The 22,117-nt window shown below is 44.8% G+C and overlaps 1 protein-coding gene across 2 annotated transcripts in view; it reads left to right on the forward strand.

The window, feature by feature from the left end:
- The window catches only part of LOC137332283 (myotubularin-related protein 7-like), a 79,509-nt gene that overhangs the window by 22,562 nt on the left and 34,830 nt on the right, over positions 1–22,117 (forward strand). For both annotated transcript variants that reach the window (XM_067996109.1, XM_067996030.1), the window contains exons 4-5: positions 9,741–9,873; positions 20,531–20,640. In XM_067996109.1, coding sequence (XP_067852210.1) covers positions 9,741–9,873; positions 20,531–20,640 — 243 coding nt within the window. The remainder of the gene's footprint in view (positions 1–9,740; positions 9,874–20,530; positions 20,641–22,117) is intronic.

Raw genomic sequence — 22,117 nt, forward strand, 5'->3', positions numbered from 1 at the left:
CAAGCAGAATAGTTTACTTCGGGCATTAGGATCTGGAAGGCATAAGCAATGGGACACAACTTACCATGTGTGTGTTGCAGGAGGACTGATGACAATGCAAACTCTGTGGCAGCCACCTCAAGATAGAAAGGCTTTTCAGGATCTATCGCCTGTAGGATGGGCGCTGATTGCAGAGCGATTTTGAATTTCTCCACCGCTTCCGTGCATGCCAACGTCCATTCCCATGGCGCGTCCTTCTTTAGTAAGGCATATAACGGCCCGCTTAAGGTTGCAAAATCCTCTATAAAGTCCCTACAGCATACTACTAATCCCAGGAGGGAGCGCTCTGCTTTATTCAATGTGGGCATTGGGAGATCCTGAACTGCTTTTGTATTATGTTTATCGATACTTCTTTCACCGCCAATTATTGTTACTCTTAGAAAAGACACCATTTGTTGCACTTTTTGGGCTTTCTTTCAGTTTACTTTTAATTCCTGCTCTTTCAGCAGCTTCAATCACTCATCAAGTAAGTGCAAGATGTCAAGGGTCTGGAGCAATAAATCATCCACATACTGGATTAAAACTTCAGGCTGGCTAAAGTGCGACAGTGCTTTTGCCATCCTTTGGTGGAATATTGAAGGTGAATTGAGAAATCCCTGTGGCAGACACGTCCAAGTATACTATTGATCCTTAAATGTAAATGCAATTTTATGTTGGTTGTCTGGGTGTAATGGGATGGACCAAAATCTGTTCGAGATGTCCAATACTATAAACACCCTTGATGCAGGTGTCAGTCTTACCAGTACCTCGGGTGCCGATGCAATGGTTGGGGCACATGTGGGCGTAATCTTGTTTAGCTTTCTGTAATCTATAGTTAGACACTATGACCCGTCTGGTTTCCTCTCTGGCCAAATAGGCGAATTTGTTTCTGTCATTATGGTCCTTAAGACGCCTTGTTGCATCAGGGAATCATTTGCGGCTTGGATATGATTGTTTGCTTCTCTGGGGAAGCAGCATTGTTTAAGGGGATGGACCAGATCTGGCTTGTCTATTTCTACCACTTCCCTCATTCTCCTGCAATCTGTTTATGGCTCGCAAAAGCCTGTTTGTTGGCCCACACCACCTACCTTGCTTCTGGGAAAGGCCTTCAGATTATATTCCTTAACCCCTTGTATGACGCAGACCTCCCCGCACCGCCTCCTCCCACCCCAACAATGAGGAATAACAAGTGGGGATTCTTTGACTTCCTCCTCCACTCTCCAGAGTGCTTCATTAGTTAAATCTATTACAATGCCCTGACTTGTGAGGATGTCCGCTCCTAAGATCCCTTGATCTCCTCGCATATTCATTAATACACACGACCAGGTGAACTCGTACGAGCCCAACTCCAATGACCAGGGTTGAGATTCCATCCCCATCTATGTATTACCGGTGAATCCACTAAGCTGAAAGGGGATTCCAGTAGAAAAGGGTGACTTTTGTGGTTCTCGCTCAGTGATACTAGTTCCGAATGCTCCGGTGTCTACTAAAAAGGTGCCATGGCGGCCTCCAGCCATCGCTGAGACACGCGGGTGCCCATACTTATCAAACTGTAGCAGGCATAGGTGACTTACTGAGGCCAGACCGTGTCATTGTGACGCAGGAGGGCGCCCAGTTAGGGGGCCCATGCTCTCTATTCCACATTCTATAGTGCAGGCCGGAGCTGAGGGGGCGACTTCCTTTAGGGCCCTGGTTAAATAATCCTTAAATACCTCCTTTCAAGTCTGGGTATAACTTAGCCGCCGGTCCCTTTGGGAACGACCGCTAGGCCTGTGGACATTCTTTCTCTATATGACCTGGTTTACTACAATTAGAATCATAGAATCATAGAAGTTTACAACATAGAAACAGGCCCTCCGGCCCAACATGTCCATGTCGCCCAGTTTATACCACTGAGCTAGTCCCAATTGCCTGCACTTGGCCCATATCCCTCTATACCCATCTTACCCGTGTAACTGTCCAAATGCTTTTTAAAAGACAAAATTGTACCCGCCTCTACTACTGCCTCTGGCAGCTCGTTCCAGACACTCACCACCCTTTGAGTGAAAAAATTGCCCCTCTGGACCCTTTTGTATCTCTCCCCTCTCACCTTAAATCTGTGTCCCCTCGTTATAGACTCCCCTACCTTTGGGAAAAGATTTTGACTATCTACCTTATCTATGCCCCTCATTATTTTATAGACTTCTATAAGATCACCCCTAAACCTCCTACTCTCCAGGGAAAAAAGTCCCAGTCTATCTAACCTCTCCCTATAAGTCAAACCATCAAGTCCCGGTAGCATCTTAGTAAATCTTTTCTGCACTCTTTCTAGTTTAATAATATCCTTTCTATAGTAGGGTGACCAGAACTATACACAGTATTCCAAGTGTGGCCTTACTAATGTCTTGTACAACTTCAACAAGACATCCCAACTCCTGTATTCAATGTTCTGACCAATGAACCAAGCATGTTGAATGCCTTCTTCACCACCCTATCCACCTGTGACTCCACTTTCAAGGAGCTATGAACCTGTACTCCTAGATCTCTTTGTTCTATAACTCTCCCCAACACCCTATCATTAACGGAGTAGGTCATGGCCCGATTCGATCTACCAAAATGCGTCACCTCACATTTATCTAAATTAAACTCCATCTGCCATTCATCGGCCCACTGGCCCAATTTATCAAGATCCCGTTGCAATCCTAGATAACCTTCTTCACTGTCCACAATGCCACCAATCTTGGTGTCATCTGCAAACTTACTAACCATGCCTCCTAAATTCTCATCCAAATCATTAATATAAATAACAAATAACAGTGGACCCAGCACCGATCCCTGAGGCACACCACTGGTCACAGGCCTCCAGTTTGAAAAACAACCCTCTACAACCACCCTCTGTCTCCTGTCGTCAATCCAATTTTGTATCCAATTGGCTACCTCACCTTGGATTCCATGAGGTTTAACCTTATGTAACAACCTACCATGTGGTACCTTGTCAAAGGCTTTGCTAAAGTCCATGTAGACCACGTCTACTGCACAGCCCTCATCTATCTTCTTGGTTACCCCTTCAAAAAACTCAATCAAATTCGTGAGACATGATTTTCCACTCACAAAACCATGCTGACTGTTCCTAATCAGTCCCTGCCTCTCCAAATGCCTGTAGATCCTGTCTCTCAGAATACCCTCTAACAACTTACCCACTACAGATGTCAGGCTCACCGGTCTGTAGTTCCCAGGCTTTTCCCTGCTTTCCTTCTTAAACAAAGGCACAACATTTGCTACCCTCCAATCTTCAGGCACCTCACCTGTAGCTGTCGATGATTCAAATATCTCTGCTAGGGGACCCGCAATTTCCTTCCTAACCTCCCATAACATCCTGGGATACATTTCATCAGGTCCTGGAGATTTATCTACCTTGATGCGCGTTAAGACTTCCAGCACCTCCCTCTATGTAATATGTACACTCCTCAAGACATCACTATTTATTTCCCCAAGTTCCCTAACATCCATGCCTTTCTCAACCATAAATACCGATGTGAAATATTCATTCAGGATCTCACCCATCTCCTGTGGTTCCGCACGTAGATGACCTTGTTGATCCTTAAGAGGCCCTACTCTCTCCCTAGTTACTCTTTTGCCCTTTATTTATTTGTAGAAGCTCTTTGGATTCTCCTTTGCCTTATCTGCCACAGCAATCTCATGTCCCCTTTTTGCCCTCCTGATTTCTCTCTTAACTCTACTCCGGCAATCTCTATACTCTTCAAGGGATCCACTTGATCCCAGCTGCCTATGCATGTCATATGCCTCCTTCTTCTTTTTGACTAGGGCCTCAATCTCCCGAGTCATCCAAGGTTCCCTACTTCTACCAGCCTTGCCCTTCACTTTATAAGGAATGTGCTTACCCTGAACCCTGGTTAACACACTTTTGAAAGCCTCCCACTTACCAGACGTCCCTTTGCCTGCCAACAGACTCTCCCAATCAACTTCTGAAAGTTCCTGTCTAATACCATCAAAATTGGCCTTTCCCCAATTTAGAATTTTAACTTTTGGGCCAGACCTATCATTCTCCATAGCTATCTTAAAACTAATGGAATTATGATCACTGGTCCCAAAGTGATCCCTCACTAACACTTCTGTCACCTGCCCTTCCTTATTTCCCAAGAGGAGGTCAAGTTTTGCCCCCTCTCTAGTCGGGCCATCCACATACTGAATGAGAAATTCCTCCTGAATGCACTCAACAAATTTCTCTCCATCCAAGCCCCTAATGCTATGGCTGTCCCAGTCAATGTTGGGAAAGTTAAAGTCCCCTACTATTACCACCCTATTTTTCTTGCAGCTGTCTGTAATCTCTTTACATATTTGCTCCTCAATTTCCCGTTGACTATTTGGGGGTCTGTAGTACAATCCTATCAAAGTGATCTCTCCCTTCTTATTTTTCAGTTCTACCCATATAGACTCAGTGGGCGAACCCTTGGATATATCCCCTCTCACTACTGCCGTGATGTTCTCCCTAATCAAGAACGCAACTCCCCCTCCTCTCTTACCTCCTGCTCTATCTTTCCTATTGCATCTGTACCCTGGAACATTGAGCTGCCAGTCCTGCCCCTCCCTTAGCCATGTTTCAGTAATAGCTATAACATCCCAGTCCCATGTACCCATCCATGCCCTGAGTTCATCTGCCTTGCCCATCAGACTTCTTGCATTGAAATAAATGCAGTTTAATCTAGACTTCCCTTGGTCTTTGCCCTGCTTTCTTAGACCATCTGTCCGGTCATGTTTTGTACACTCTGCATTACTGCCGTTTGTTTCTGTCACCAATTTACTTCCCACTGACTTCCTGCATCGGTTCCCACCCCCCTGCCACATTAGTTTAAACCCTCCCCAACAGCACTAGCAAACACTCCCCCTAGGACATTGGTTCCAGTCCTGCCCAGATGCAGACCGTCCAATTTGTACTGGTCCCACCTCCCCCAGAACCGGTTCCAATGGCCCAGGAATTTGAATCCCTCCCTCTTGCACCATCTCTCAAGCCACGTATTCATCCTAGCTATCCTGTCATTCCTACTCTGACTAGCCCGTGGCACTGGTAGCAATCCTGAGATTACTACCTTTGAGGTCCTACTTTTTAGTTTAACTCCTAACTCCCTAAATTCAGCTTGTAGGACCTCATCCCATTTTTTACCTATATCGTTGGTACCTATATGCACCACGACAACTGGCTGTTCACCCTCCCCCTCCAGAATGTCCTGCAGCCGCTCCGAGACATCCCTGACCCTTGCACCAGGGAGACAACATACCATCCTGGAGTCTCGGTTGCGTCCGCAGAAACGCCTGTCTATTCCCCTTACAATCGAGTCCCCTATCACTATAGCTCTGCCACTCTTTTTCCTGCCCTCCTGTGCAGCAGAGCCAGCCACGGTGCCATGAACCTGGCCGCTGTCACCTTCCCCTGGTGAGCCATCTCCCCCAACAGTATCCAAAACGGTATACCTGTTTGAGAGGGGGATGGCCACAGGGGACCCCTGCACTACCTGCCTGCACCTCTTACTCTGCCTGGTGGTCACCCATTCACTTCCTGCCTGTACACCCTTTACCTGCGGTGTGACCAACTCGCTAAACGTGCTATCCACGAGTTTCTCTGCATCGCGGATGCCCCACAGTGAATCCACCCACAGCTCCAGCTCCGAGATACGATCGGTCAGTAGCTGCAGGTGGACACACTTCCTGCACACATGGTCGGCAGGGACACTGGTAGTGTCCATGACTTCCCACATCTTGCAGGAGGGGCATATCACGGGTGCGAGGTCTGCTGCCATGACTTGCCTTAGCTTAGTTACCCCTTTTAAATTACGTTGAAATTAGAAAATGTTAACTATGCTGGGGACCTAGGTTCACTAAAAAAAACACTACCTGCTATAAAACCTGCAGACCTTCCCTTTCTTATTACTTTACTTACAGTAAAATGGTAGAAATACTCACCTGAACCTACTCACCAATCAGCTGCCTCCCCTGTGCCGCGTCACTTTCTGACTGGTGACGTCACCCCGAACTCTGCCGCTGGTCTCAGAGTCTCGCTCTCAGAGTAAGCCTCGCCTTTTATACCTCCGATCCGATCCCGCTCCGGTCTCTGGTCTCGGTGATTCTCCCGCTCTCGGGCCTCGCCTTTTATACCTCCGATCCGATCCGCTCCTGCTCCGGTCTCTGGTCTCGGAGTTTCTCCCGCTCTCGAGCCTCGCCTTTTATACCTCTTATTATCAATTGACTTACTGTTTAATTACCCCAATTAACCTCCCCCTTTTTAATTTCCCAGCTCTTAGTTTAAACTAATGCCCTAATTTAGAGAAAAAAAAACAGTAATACTCACCAACCAATCACTTACCTGCTGTCCTGTGACGTCACTCCTTGGTTTTCTGTTGTTGTTGTTTTTGATCCGCCCAGGTCCGCCGCCGCTCAGGTCTCGGGCCTCGGGTCGCTGCTCTTTCTATCCCCGCTCTCCGGTCTCTCGCCTCTGGTTCCGCCCAGGTCCGCCGCCGCTCAGGTCTCGGGCCTCGGGTCGCTGCTCTTTCTATCCCCGCTCTCCGGTCTCTCGCCTCTGGTTCCGCCCAGGTCCGCCGCCGCTCAGGTCTCGGGCCTCGGGTCGCTGCTCTTGATATCCCCGCTCTCCGGTCTCTCGCCTCTGGTTCCGCCCAGGTCCGCCGCCGCTCAGGTCTCGGGCCTCGGGTCGCTGCTCTTTATATCCCCGCTCTCCGGTCTCTCGCCTCTGGTTCCGCCCAGGTCCGCCGCCGCTCAGGTCTCGGGCCTCGGGTCGCTGCTCTTGATATCCCCGCTCTCCGGTCTCTCGCCTCTGGTTCCGCCCAGGTCCGCCGCCGCTCAGGTCTCGGGCCTCGGGTCGCTGCTCTTGATATCCCCGCTCTCCGGTCTCTCGCCTCTGGTTCCGCCCAGGTCCGCCGCCGCTCAGGTCTCGGGCCTCGGGTCGCTGCTCTTGATATCCCCGCTCTCCGGTCTCTCGCCTCTGGTTCTGCCCAGGTCCGCCGCCGCTCAGGTCTCGGGCCTCGGGTCGCTGCTCTTGATATCCCCGCTCTCCGGTCTCTCGCCTCTGGTTCCGCCCAGGTCCGCCGCCGCTCAGGTCTCGGGCCTCGGGTCGCTGCTCTTTATATCCCCGCTCTCCGGTCTCTCGCCTCTGGTTCCGCTCAGGTCCGCCGCCGCTCAGGTCTCGGGCCTCGGGTCGCTGCTCTTTATATCCCCGCTCTCCGGTCTCTCGCCTCTGGTTCCGCTCAGGTCCGCCGCCGCTCAGGTCTCGGGCCTCGGGTCGCTGCTCTTTATATAATTGTAGCATCTGAACCTGTCATTTCCAACCCTGCTGTCTTGGCCTCCCAATCCTTTCCGTTTTTCTTTATTTTGGACCCCATCTTTCTTTGCTGCCACTTTGGTCCCTCATTCTTCTATGCTATCTCCACGAGGCTGTTGACTGGATTCTTACCCAGTGTCTTACTATTTTTCCATTTGAGTACCATTCTTCTAAGAACCTGGACTTTGCTTTGCTTGATATCTTCTGGGTCAAAACTCTCGAGCGGCCTGCAAATATGGCTGTGGCTAATCAGAGTCCTTAACCACCGGACCACTGCAGGTCTTGCCCCCAGGTTTTGTCTGTCTAGGCCCGAGCTGTACACTCTGTGGCAATATTACAACAATCAGTTGGCATAAACATTAGGTTGTTCATTGGGTTCCTATCTACACTTTCCCAGTACCTCACTAGGGTCCTCTCGGTTGAACCCGATCGCAGTCAGTACCGAGTCCTGTGTCTCTTGCCACGATTCCCTTCTGAGCTTCCAATCTTGTGGTAAAGCCCCATAGACCACTGGGCCTAGCGTCCACAACAATAGCTTCACTTTTCCCACATTGTTCATCCCAGTGACAGTGGCTGTCTGTTCTACCTCAGCAAAATGTTTCATTACATCCTCTTTTCTGTCGAATTTCGGTATTTGTTTGGCCATCTCCTGTAAGGCTTGGGGGCTATAAGGGACCATGTATCTGCTTCGCAAGGCGCCCTGTGCACCGTTTAATCCAGGGACATCATATTTTTCCTGGATCCTAGCTGCCATGGGCTGTAATTGCCCTGAGTTATTCCCATAATCTCCGCTTTGATATCGGATTGCTTTTTCAGCCAAATCCTCCCAATGTCCCCCATTGGGTCACCATTGCTCTCCCCTTCTATCATTATACAGATAACACCCTTTTTCACCTGTAACAGTTTCTCTAATTGTTCTATTCTTCTCAACACTGTGTCACTTTGCCTTTTGTTTCTCTGTTTAATTCCACTTGGGTCTTTACGGTGGATTTTAAGTCCTCTTTTTGTCTATCCAAAATTATTGGCCTGTCAGAGCCAACTTGCTTTTACAGCTTTCTTATATAGAATTGTAAAACAAAAACCATGGCCCTGAAATCACACTATGGGATCCTAGCATATGAATGCATTCTTATGAAATTCTCTTTTTTTTATTATTTTAGCAAAAGCTTTTACTCCTTTGCCAAAATGGTGGAGAGGAATTTCATGGACACATTAAGTATTCGTGTATTAGTATCCAGTAGGTTAACTTCAAGACCCATGTCTTTTTATCTTTCTTCATCCTTTGTAACCAAAGGTTTGTTTTTTTAAAAAGATTCCTTGCAGCCACGTTTCCTCCTCTAGAATGAGCCACGTGGTTCATCATCAGAACCATTCCATAATTAGGCCACAGGAGGGGTACCTTATTTAATGGCTCAGTTCAAGCTTGAACTATGGAAATGCGCTAAAAGAGAGGAATTGAATTTAAATGACAACTAAGACTGGGATTTGATGTGCATTGTTTGACGGAGAATACAGTGAATTGTATGAATTGCAGATCATGCCTGTAGATGAAGGAGTGATCCTCCAGGCCACACAAGGAAATTTGAGCCTCTCTTGCTCTGGGCTCCTTCCCCACCCCCTCCCCGCCCCAATTGTGATCACCTCTGGACCCCTCCTCACCATTACCTGACTGCCAGGGACTGTTCCCGTGCGTCCCCGGCAGCGGCCTCCTGCTGCCCGAATTCCTGCTCCCGCCCACTGGCCAGGCAACAGTTCCTGCCAGGTTCGGTGAGAGTCCAAGCCTGAATATTTAAATGAGGCCCTGGGGTAGAAAGGGGTAGAAACTTGTCTTGGCAAAACGGGCGGTATTGTATCGGCCACCACTATACACCACGCCCGATATTAGGTTCTATAGAACTGATTACCAAGCGGGGCTATAACAGGCGGCCAATGCGATGATGCCCCTTTAATATTACCGTCCAAGATGGAATTATACCCCAAAATCTCCGGGCCTGGGCACGCGAGTTTGTGGTTTGCCCAGGCCCCCCTCATGCACCAACCCTGCCTCAACTTAAAATCGAGGCCATTGTTTCAATTCGTCACCTGCTGCCACATTGAACCCACAGTCTTCTTTTTTGACTTGCTCTGATTTCCCAATTAAACTTAAGTTTTCTGATTACAGTCATCTTTCAGAATTTTTTTGACCTAATGAAGCTTGTAGTTGCTCACAGTGATTTAATTTGATCTGTTGACCTCAATTCAGGAAAAAAAACTAAAAAATCAGTGATGATGCTACCAAGACAGTGATATAAGATATCCCTATCTTTTGTTGAAAGAAATAAAAAGTACAAAATGCAGTTCAGCAGTGATTTGACTTGAGGCTATTTTAAACTCCTCACTTGTATTTTTTTCCCAGTTAAATGCAATGGCAAACCGAGCAGCAGGAAAAGGATATGAAAATGAAGACAACTATTCAAACATCAAGTTTCATTTCATAGGGATAGAAAACATCCACGTGATGAGAAACAGTCTGCAAAAACTGCTGGAAGGTAAATATTTGTTGTGGGGATAAATGCATACTTACATTAAAAATTCTGTTGAGACAAAATCTTTAGCCAATGTTGACATTTTGTTTCTTGATTTTAAATTTTTAATCCTTTTCTTGATGGCTTAATGGGTAAATGCAGCACTCAGGAAGGTCCCAAGTTTGATCCTTGGTCTGTGCTGATATAGCTGATCTTGGCCAAGACGATAGTTCGAAAGGAAACTTGGCCCCAACACCCTGGGCTATGGAGGGGAAGAAATCAGCCAAGATTCCAGTTCCTGATCACAGACCCCTACTAGAAAATGTACGTGTATGGATATCAGGTTAAGGGCAATGTTGGACTTGGCTATGATACTCCCTCTGGTAAAATAGCCTGCAGCCAGTCACTGTCTAGGCTCACGCATGAAGAATAGTCTTTTGGGCGAGGTGGATGGCACTTGTGGAACGCTACCCCAATAGGTCAGTGGGCAGAACTTTCAGCTTTGGTGGCGGGGTGTAAAATAGGTGGTGGCGGATCGACTGCCCATTATACACCACACCTCATATTCCTTTCCATTGAGCGAGAAAACTGGGGGGATGGATTCTGAAGCTAGTGCTGTCCTAGTCTACAGCCTCTGATAGAGTCTAATAATATTAGGGTTCAGAAGGTTAAAAGATAAAATGTTATAACATCAAAGACAGCCCTTTGGCACAACCTGTTGATAAATTAGTGCATTTATGGTGGAATGCAAATTTGTACCCAGCGATTTTCCTACTTGATGAATTCCTCAGCTTGACTGTAAGCAATCTATGGGAGATGCCAGAAAGAAGAAAGTTGTCATCCCAAAAGTGGGGATAAGTGAGTTAGTGTACGACATTGGCATACATCACCCTTCTTCTGGTGTGAGCAGCATTAACAAAGGGTTGGGGCAGGTTGCTTAGTCATCCTGTTTGATGGAGCATGGTGCATATCTTGTCATTGACATTGGCTAGAACCAGATCATCATACTCACTCATCAACCCTGTGCTCACTGACCGACATTGGCTCCCGGTCCGGCTACGCCTCGATTTTAAAATTCTCATCCTTGTTTTCAAACCCCACCATGGCCTCGCCCCATCATATCTGTGTAACCTCTTCTAGTCAACCAGTTGAGATCTCTGCGCTCCTCCAATTCTGGCCCCCTGCGCATCCCTGATTTTAATCGCTCCACCATTGGCGGCCGAGCCTTCAGCGACCTAGGCCCTAAGTTCTGGAACAGTCACACTGGTGGATGGAAGCAAAGAAGTCCTTACGACAAGGTGGTTGAAAGGCTGTGATGGACTCTGCCTAGGATGTGAAGAGAGGTAAACTGATTACAGGAGATGCCCTTCAACTGGCTTGCCTATTTTCAGTTTCATAGTGTAATAAATGTGGCTGTCTGGGTTCGTTTCAGTGAAATGCAGGTCTGCTAGCCAGTTGTTCATAGCCAGTTGAGGGTCATAAAAAGTAAAATCAGCAAAAATATCCTGACCCCTCACACTGTCTGTGAACAGCGGTGGGGAAAAAAAGATTTCTTGCAAACTGCCTCTGAATGTCTCCAATATTTTTTTGCTATATTGGAGTGTTCACAAAATATTGTTTTATTTATATATATTACACTGTAGCTGCAATGTTACAGTCTTGGAGCTGCCATATTTTGAATCATAGAATCATAGATAGTTTAGGGCACAGAAGGAGGCCATTTGGCCCATCATATCCCGCTGGCTGAGAAACGAGCCACCCAGCCTAATCCCATTTTCCCACATTTTGTCTGTAGCCCTGCAGGTCACGGCTCTTCAGGTGCACATCCAGGTATTTAAATGAGTTGAGGGTTTCTGCCTCTACCACCTTCTCAGGCAGTGAGTTCCTGACCCCCACCACCCTCTGGGTGAAATTTTTTTTCCTCATTTCCCCTCTAATCCTTCTACTAATCACTTTAAATCTATGCCCCCTTGTTATTGACCACTCCACTAAGGGAAATGGGTCCTTCCTATCCACTCTATCTAGGCCCCTCATAATTTTGTACACCTCAATCAAATCACCCCTCAGCCTCCTCTTTCAAGGAAAACAACCCCAGCCTATCCAATCTGTCATCATAGCTAAAATTCTCCAGTCCTAGCAACATCCTCGTAAAACTCCTCTGCACCCTCTCTAGTGCAATTACATCCTTCCTGTAATGTGGTGACCAGAACTGTGCGCAGTACTCAAGCTGTGGCCTAACCAGTGTTTTATACAGTTGCAGCATAACATCCGTGCTTTTAAATTCTATGCCTCGGCTAATAAAGGAAAGCGTTCCATATTCCTTCTTAAGCACCTTATCCACCTGTCGTGCTACCTTCAGGGATCTGTGGACATGCACTCCAAGGTCCCTCACTTCTTCTACATCTCCCCAAATGCATTACCTCACACTTGTCCGGATTAAACTCCATTTGCCACTTTTCTGCTCATCTGAACAGTCCATTGATATCTTCGTGCAGCCTGCAGCTTTCCCCCACACCAACAACCACACGGCCTGTCTTTGCGTCATCCGAAAATTTCTTAATCATGCCCTCTACGTTTAAGTCCAAATCGTTAATATATTCCACAAAAAGCAAAGGACGTAGTACCGAGCCCTGCGGCACCCCACTGGAAACAGCCTACCAGTCGCAAAAACACCCGTCGACCATTACCCTTTGCTTCCTGCCACTGAGCCAATTTTGGATCCAATTTGCCACATTCCCTTGGATCCCATGGGCCTTTACTTTTTTGACCAATCTGCCATGTGGGACCTTGTCAAAAGCGTTGCTAAAATCCATGTAGACTACATCAATTGCACTACCCTCATCAATCCTCCTTGTCACCTCCTCGAAAAATTCAATCAAGTTAGTCAGACACGACCTCCCCTTAACAAATACATGCTGACTGTCCTTGATTAGTCCGTGCCTTTCTAAGTGATAATTTATCCTGTCCCTCAGAATTGATTCCATTAATTTGCCCACCACCAAGGTTAGGCTGACTGGCCTGTAATTACTCGGCCTATCCTTTGCTCCCTTTTTAAACAACGGTACAACGTTAGCAGTCCTCCAATCCTCCGGCACTACGCCTGTATCCAGTGAAGTTCGGAAAATGATTGTTAAAGCCTTCGCTATTTTCTCCCTGGTTTCTTTTAACAGCCTGGGATACATTTCATCCGGCCCTGGTGATTTATCCACTTCCAAAGATGCTAATCCCCTTAATACATCCTCTCTCACTATGTTTATCCCATCCATTATTTCACACTCCTCCTCCTTAACTACAATCCCTGTACCATCCCCCTCCTTTGTGAAGACAGATGCAAAGTATTCATTTGGAACCATACCCACATCTTCTGCCTCCACACATAGTTTACCTTTTTGGTCTATAATAGGCCCTACTCTTTCCTTAGTTATCCTCTTGCTCTTAATGTATTTATAAAACATCTTTAGGTTTTCTTTGATTTTACCTGCTAATATTTTTTCATGCCCTCTCTTTGTTTTCCTAATTTCCTTTTCAACTTCACCACTGCAATTTGTGTACTCCTCTAAGCTTCCTGTGGTATTGAGTTCCCAGTGTCAATCATAGGCTTTTTTTTTCTGCCTTATCTTACCCTGAATGCTTCTTGACATCCAGGGGGCTCTAGATTTGGCAGCCCCTCCCGTTTTCTTTGTGGGAACATGTTGACCCTGAACCCCTTGAATCACCCCTTTGAATGTCTCCCACTGCTCTGATTTACCTTCAAGTAGCTGTTTCCAGTTTACTTCTGCTAAATCGCTTCTCAGTTTACTAAAATTGGCCTTTCCCCAATTGAAAACTTTAACTCCTGCTCTGTCTTTGTCCTTTTCCATAACTATGCTAAAACTAACTGTATTATGATCACTACTGCCAAAATGCTCTCCCACTGCTACTTCTTCCACCTGCCCTTCTTCATTTCCTAGAACTAAATCCAGAACTGCACCCCCCTCTCATTGAGCTTGTTACATACTGGCTAAAAAAATTCTCCTGTATGCAATTTAAGAATTCTGTGCCCTCTATACCATTCACACTGTTTGTATCCCAGTTAATATTAGGGTAATTGAAATCCCTTACTATTACTGCCCTATTGTTTTTGCACTTATCAGAAATTTGCCTTCATATTTGCTCCTCTATCTCCCTCTGACTGTTTGGGGGTCGATAGTACACTCCCAGTAGTGTGACTGCCCCTTTTTTGTTCTTTAGCTCAACCCATAAGGCCTCATTTGATGCTCCTTCTAAAATATCTTCCCTCCTCACAACTGTAATTATTTCCTTAACCAAAATTGCCACCCCCTCCTTTTTTATCCCCCTCTCTATTGCGCCTGAAAACCCTGTAACCTGGGACGTTGAGCTGCCATGTTTCTGTAATAGTTAAGATATCATACTGCCATGTATGCCCTCAGCTCATCTGCCTTATTTCCTATACTCCTTGCATTGAGGTATTAGATGATGTATTAAATATGAGGACTAGGAAAGTGAAAGGTGCAGTGGACTCTTTGACATTGGGAGCTGGATTTGAAACTAGAAACTCAACAAAGCTCTGCCAATGAAACATTCTGAATTAATTGAGATTGGGCAGCCTCAACCCAATTTCTAATGGGCTCAAAACCTCAATATCTAGAAATTTGGGAATCTTATTCAAAGATGTCACAAGGATGGTTTGTAGGCATAATGAATAATTGATACTACTGCAGTAGGGAATGCTCTTGCATATTTTAAGGCAGAGTTGGTGAGGGTTTGACTTTATGTTCCATCTTGTGCACTAGTGCTTGATACTGACATGGAAAACAAAAAATGGCTATCATCATTTTGTTTGTTGTTTCTCTTCCTCTTAGGTTTCAATATAAACAGTGCAATATTATTGGGATATTCAAGTAAAATATTCAGTTTTACTCAAATAAAAGTATAAAAATATTTTTTATCAGTTTTGCATATTAATTGGAATTGTTTAGCAATCTACAGATTCTAAATGAGATCACTTGTTATAATGTTTGGGTTAACATTGCTATGCAAAAATAGTTTTCAGTAAAATAATCACAGGTAACTGGATGTCTTTATAAATTATCTCTGGGACCTGGTTTTCTTCCAACTACAACGGTAGATGTAAATACCCCTCCAATGTGACTGTTAATAGTCTGAAGTGAAATTTGGTTTGACATTCTAAATTCAATTCCTAGTGCAGTACGTCTACAGCCTTAAACTTGTGTAGAATTTGACATTTAATTTATATTTGACAATTTCTCTTGAAGCTACATGGAAACATTATGCAGGAAGGGAAATGCCATGTCAAGGAAATAGATCTCGGATTGAGACACATTGGGCAAAGATTTTCTCTGTGTTAGGTGTAGTGAAGTCATAAATGTGTTTAGAAAGAATGCATTTATGGTTTTGCTACACCAGGTGCACAGAGACAATCTTTTCCCATTGAGAGTTTTCCTTCTTTCTGACCCATATCATGTCTAATATTGTTGCTTAACATTAGGTGCTAAGAGAAACATGGCTGTAAGATAGAAAAGTCTTTAATGAAATATTCACTGGATACAAACTGTGCATTGAATAACCAGTGAAGTTTATTCAAACAGACTTTGTGCTTTAACAGTGGATTTTTAAATATTTATTCCGGTTAGGTACCAGGAATTGTAATGTTATATAGTTCTAGTCTCTTACATATAAAAGGCCAATGTATTCACAGCGTATTTAATGGATCTTTTACGGGATTGTTGCTATTGAGTCGGAATATACACTTTTGTAACTTTCATATTACATGGATCTGCTAAGCAACCTCCCATTCTCAATCGAGTCAGAGGTACCCCCTTGCAATAATGTTCGGTTCGCTTCCTTGCTTGAAGCCCCTCAGCTGAACAAATCTTTCTTTTCTTCCCCACCTCCGAGCATCAAAGCTGATTCAAGCCAACCCCCATCCTCCTTTCCCTATCTTCCTACTCATCTCCCCATCCCTCCTCTAAATTTCTCCATCTGTTCTCTCCCTTCTCCTTCCTCTCCCTCCCCTTCCTTCATTTCTCACCCCCTCCTTCCTCTTCCCCTCCTTTAATCTCCCCTCTCCCCTCCTCTTTCCTCATCCTCAAATCTCCCCTTCTCTCCCTCGCCAAGCTTCCCTTCTCTCATCCCCTACTCTCCACCTCCATTCCTCCCCTTCTCTCCACCTCCATTCCTCCCCTTCTCTCCACCTCCATTCCTCCCCTTCTCTCCACCTCCAATCCTCCCCTTCTCTCCACCTCCAATCCTCCCCTTCTCTCCACCTCCAATCCTCCCCTTCACTCCCCGTCCATCCTCCCCTTCACTCCCCGTCCATCCTCCCCTTCACTCCCCGTCCATCCTCCCCTTCACTCCCTGTCCATCCTCCCCTACACTCCCCGTCCATCCTCCCCTACACTCCCCGTCCATCCTCCCCTACACTCCCCGTCCATCCTCCCCTTCACTCCCCGTCCATCCTCCCCTTCACTCCCCGTCCATCCTCCCCTACACTCCCCGTCCATCCTCCCCTACACTCCCCGTCCATCCTCCCCTTCACTCCCCGTCCATCCTCCCCTTCACTCCCCGTCCATCCTCCCCTTCACTCCCCGTCCATCCTCCCCTTCACTCCCCGTCCATCCTCCCCTACACTCCCCGTCCATCCTCCCCTACACTCCCCGTCCATCCTCCCCTACACTCCCCCTCCATCCTCCCCTTCACTCCCCCTCCATCCTCCCCTTCACTCCCCCTCCATCCTCCCCTTCACTCCCCCTCCATCCTCCCCTTCACTCCCCCTCCATCCTCCCCTTCACTCCCCCTCCATTCCTCCCCTTCTCTTCCCCCTCCATTCCTCCCCTTCTCTTCCCCCTCTATCACAGTCATCTTTCTTGGAACTTCCGTATAAGTGTTGTTTCTTGTCCAAGCCAAGTTCTTATTATATCATTCTTGATTCTTTGCATCCTGGATACTCCAAGTATTCTTCTCAATCAGCTCATCTCTGCTGTTAGTATCTTTTGCTCTTCAACTTTTCTCATGTTCCAACACTCAGATCTGCTTAATAATAGAATAATCATCGCTTCATAAACTCTTACCTTTGTTTTTACCAAAATATCTTTAGCCTTCCATACCCTGCTTAATCTTCCAAATGCAGCAGAAGCAAGTCCATTCCTTTTTTTGATGTCTTTTTCACGACTCCCATTCTCTGACACATACCCGCCAAGGTATACAAACTTTTCTATCTGTTCAACTGCAGTATGTACATCTCCCTGATGCTTCCCAAATTACATGATCTTTATCTTCTTTTTGTTACTGTGTATTCCAAATTCTCTACTCTGCACGTACACTTTATCAGTTTCTGCAAATCTGTTTTAGATGTTGCTATAAGGTGAATGTCATCAGCAAATATGAGATTGTTTTAAATCTTGCCACATCATCTTTTAGTGCAAGATTCATTACTGCTTCCAATACTAGATTAAATAAATCAGGCAACAGTGTGCATCCTTATCTCACCTCAAATGTTGATCTAAACCATTCCATTAGTTTTCTATCTAACAGTGCTCAGGGACTTGTTATAGATGTTTTCTATCAGTCTAACAAGTTTCTCAGGAATACCATACATCCTCAGGACATGCCATATCATAGGCCAGTTAAAATTTATGAAGTTGTTGTAACAATGGATGTTGCATTCTATAAATTTCTCCGAATCTGTCTTACCACAAACAGTTGACCTATTGTACTTTGTCCTGGTCTAAAGCCAGATTGTTCTTCATCCAGTTCCACTTCTGTGTATCTTTTCATTCTCCTCTCCAGTATCTTAGTGAAAACTTTTCTGGGTATATTCAGTAAGCTGATTCCTCTGTAATTGCAGCATTCGCTTTTGTCTCCTTTTTTGAAGATTGGTATTATTATTGCCTTTCCCCAGTCTTCAGGTACTTGCTTTCTTTCATGAATTTTATGAACAACCTTTGCATCACTTTCACAGTATGTTCCTCACCCGCCTGCAACAACTCTTCAGCTATATTATCGATACCAGGAACCTTGTTCTTTTTCAAAGTATCAATAGACATCTCTACTTTATCTTCCAAGAAATCCAGCATCAACTCCCCTCGATTTGCATAGGCCAGTTTCTCCAGAACTGCTTTATCTGCTGCGCTCTGTATATTGTATAGATATTTATAATATTCTTTCCAGCGCTTGCTCCTTGCCTGTCCGTCCTCAATTATCTAACCATTTTGGTTTTTCACTGTAACCATTTTAAGTTTGTAAAATTCACTTAGTTCTCTTAACTTCCGATACAGCCCCTGCGATTCGTTTCTTTTGGCGTAATCTTCTGCTTCTTTGTACTCAACATCTTGGTTTTTAGCTTTATTTCTCAGGTTAACCTGTTGTATTCGGTCCTCCTATTGGGATCTGCTTTTATGCTCACCTTAAGTTTTCTTTGTTTTTCACTCAACTCCAGGACTTCTTCCATTATCCAATTATATTTCTTAGTGTTGTTTTTGAGACCCCATACTTGTTCTGCAGTTCTTAATATTCCATTTTTGATAGTGTTCCGCATCTCTTTTACATTCAATTCTTCGGTTATTGCAGGTACAGTGTTTCTCTATAAAACATCTTTTGTAATTGTTTCTGATGTCATGTTCTTTCAACTTGTCCAGATTCCAGATATTTGTTTTAAATGTTTTTCCAGCAGCTGTCATTCTCAACCTGACCGATGCCAAAGCTAAGTTATGGTCAGAGCTGACATTGACTGCTGAGGATCTGGAGGCCAGAATGCTGGATTTCCATCTTCTATTTGCAATGATGGAATCAATCATATTTCTTGACTGCCCATCAGGTGATAAACAAGCCAACTTTTTTCGTGTTTCCTTTGATAGAAAAATGTGTTTGCCGCCATCAGATTGTTACTTGCGCAGAAGGAAAGTAACCGTTCTCCTCTTTCGTTTTCCTCACCAAATGCAAACTTCCTACAGCTCCACTCGAAACATTCCAGTTAGATCCCACTTTTGCATTGAAGGCTCCCATTATCAGCAACATGTCTTGTCCAGGAGCTGCTTCTTAATGTTTGGAGGTCTTTATAGAAATCATCTATCCCTTCATCAGACACTGCTCTTGTTGGTGCATTGACCTACACAATTGTGACTGCTCCGACTTTAGTCCTGAATCTAGCCTTTAACATACGAGGGGATATGGGATTGAAAGACATGAGTTCTTGACTTGCAGCTGGTTTTAACACTAATGCTATATACTTGTGATACATACCATCTACCGTTCCAGACACTAAAAGCCTGTGTCCATCATAGTGAAACTCACTTCTACCCTTTTCTACCCTTGCATCTTGTCTCACATAAACCTACTATTTCCCATTGGTATCTCTTTACTTCGTTAATCAATATTGCCAGAGCTCCAGTTTGACGTAGAATCCGAACATTCCATGTTCCTAAAGACATTTTATGTTCTGTACCGTTTTAAAAACTTTTCGCTCCTGCCTCGATTCCTGAAGGTAGTGGTTTAATAGTATTTCCCACTTCAATCTGATCAATGAATTGGGTGCCTGTCAGGCTTGCAGGTTCAGCTGTACTATCAGATAGCGATGTACTGCCCCTCCAACCTGCAGCACCATCAAGTAGAACTGTACTACCAGATGGAGCTGCAGAGCATCCCCAGCTACCAACACCTGAACAGCTCAACCTCTCTGCCTCTGAAAAATTCAGGTGAAATTCCATTTAATAAAATTTTAATATATGTATTATAGATAAATCAATATTTGCATCCCTCTCCCATTCCTCTCTGCCTTTTACCTCCAGCCTAGCTCCTCTCCCAGCTGTGGCCGCAGCCTACGATGTTTGTTGGCTGCCCCCGGCTCTACTCTGAAGTGTCCAACTCGAGCTTCGGAACCACTATACTTTTGATTTCTTGGTATGTATTATAGATGGTTCTACGTGGCCCTATTGTGTTGCTAATTTTCCATTATCAGCCTGCCTACATGCCTTGCTTCAAAATTACAATGCCTGCCAGCTGCAGTGTTGCCTGCAACCCATTGCCTTTGGCTCCGTACTGTTAAGTTAAAATGGCTGCCAGCTCAAGACTGCACCTGGTCTTTTCCTGTGGTGTTGCACATGGATAGGTCAACTAGTATTTTATATGTTGCTGATACTCATAATGAAGGGCGGGATGTATGTGGTGACCCTTATAGGCAGCACCTCTGCATGGCAAACAACCGCACCCAGATGGGTGGCTTTACCAGCAGTTGGTCCTGACGACTCACTCAGCTCTCACTATTAGCTCCAAGTGCCACACTCCGGGACCTTGCCTTGGTTGGCATGCTAAACATAGTAAGAGTAGCCAAGGAGTAATGGTCGAACACTTGCCGAGTTCCAGACCTCTGAAACCAAATGATTCCTGGAGGATGAGAAAGACAATTCATGCCAGATCGGTCATCGCTCGGATAATCAAGGGCTGCGCTCACCGTTCAGGAATCGAGGCGGGAGTGAAAAGTATTTCTTTTGTCCTAGACCAATGTAGTTGCTATTACTGTTGTCAATACCTGATAGTTGCATGTGATACATAATATATTTTTATTTGGAATCATTTCATAGGCTCTATAGAATTTACTGGTGTGCAGGTCATGCACTGCTCTGAAGGTAATATTTATATAACATTTCTGAGATCTTTTTTTCAGTCTGTGAGCTTCGATCACCTTCTATGGGTGACTTCCTGTGGGGTTTGGAGAATTCAGGCTGGTTGAAGCACATTAAAGCCATTATGGATGCGGGTATATTTATTGCAAAAGTAAGTTAATTAATCTAAAGTTGCTTTAGTGCCACTATTTACAATTGTTTTTGCACTTTGGTTTTTCTTCTCCTTACTTTGCCTGTATCATCAATCATAACAATGGGACTGTCAAATATGAAAATATCTCACTAAGGACTAGAATGCTACAGACTAAAATCACTGCAGTTTTATTTACACATTAAATAATATCCAGAAGTTTAAGAACAAAATTATGCTAAAAGCTCAAGGCAATGGTCATACATAAATATAGAAAAGTCATTTTAAGATGCCCTTAGTACGCTCAAGTTTTCTTCAGCGCAAAGTCTTCAGCAGTTTTAGTGGCACAAACAATCCAATAAACTCTGCTCCAGCAATGCCTTTAGGTTTCTTAAGGTGCGAAACACCATTTATGAAGATAACACCATCTTCTAATATGGGGTTCTTTATTATGATATGCTGAAGTTGAGAAATGAACCACATACCTGCTGGAACATTGACTTTTCCTTTGATCTCAGGAGCACAGATCAAAGGAACAGTGCTATTGAACATGTGGCAATAGTGCAAACTCTCTTCATATTTCTTTAAGATTAAAATAAAAATAATGAAGATCACATATTGGCCGTGAATTCAGCTGCCTCCAACCTTGCAGATACAGCAAGTCCATGAAGCCTTTAAATACAATGATACACGAGATGATTGTTTAAATGGGCATGGTGTTAATAAAATGTAAGTTAATTAACTTTGTTTCATTGTTTCATAGTATGATACAGCACAGAAAGGGGCCATTCTGGTATGGTACAGGCCATTCAGCCCATCGCGCCTTTGCCGGCTCTTTGAAAGAGCTATCCAGTTAGTCCCACCCCCCTGCTCTTTCCCCATGGCCCTGTAATTTTTTTTCCCTTCAAGTATTTATCCAATTACCTTTTGAAAATTATTATTAAATCAGCTTCCTCCACCCTTTCAGGCAGTGCATCCCAGATTATCATAACTTGCTGTGTAAAAAAAAAAATGATTCCTCATGTCGCCTCTAGTTTTTTTGCCAATCACTTTAAATCTGTGTCCTCTGGCTATCGATCCTTCTGCCACTGGAAATAGTTTCTCCTTATTTACTGTATCAAAATAGTTCATGATTTTGAACACCTCTATCAAACCTCCTCTTAACCTTCTCTGCTCCAAGGAGGACAACCCCATGTTCTCCAGTCTCTCCACATGACTGAAGCCCCTCATCCCTGGTACCATTCTAGTAAATCTCTTCTGCACCCTATCTAAAGCCTTGATATCCTTCCTAAAGTGCAGTGCCCAGAATTGAACACAATACTCCAGCTGAGGCCTAATCAGTTTTTTATAAAGGTTTAGCATAAAATCCTTGCTTTTGTACTCTATGCCTCTGTTAATAAAACCAAGGATCCCATATACCTTTTTAACAGTCTTCTCAACTTGACTTGCCATCTTCAAAGATTTGAGCACATACATCCCCAGGTCTCTCTGTTCCTGC

The sequence above is a fragment of the Heptranchias perlo genome, chromosome 1 (genome assembly GCF_035084215.1).
Source record: "Heptranchias perlo isolate sHepPer1 chromosome 1, sHepPer1.hap1, whole genome shotgun sequence".
NCBI classification, from domain to species: Eukaryota; Metazoa; Chordata; class Chondrichthyes; order Hexanchiformes; family Hexanchidae; genus Heptranchias; species Heptranchias perlo.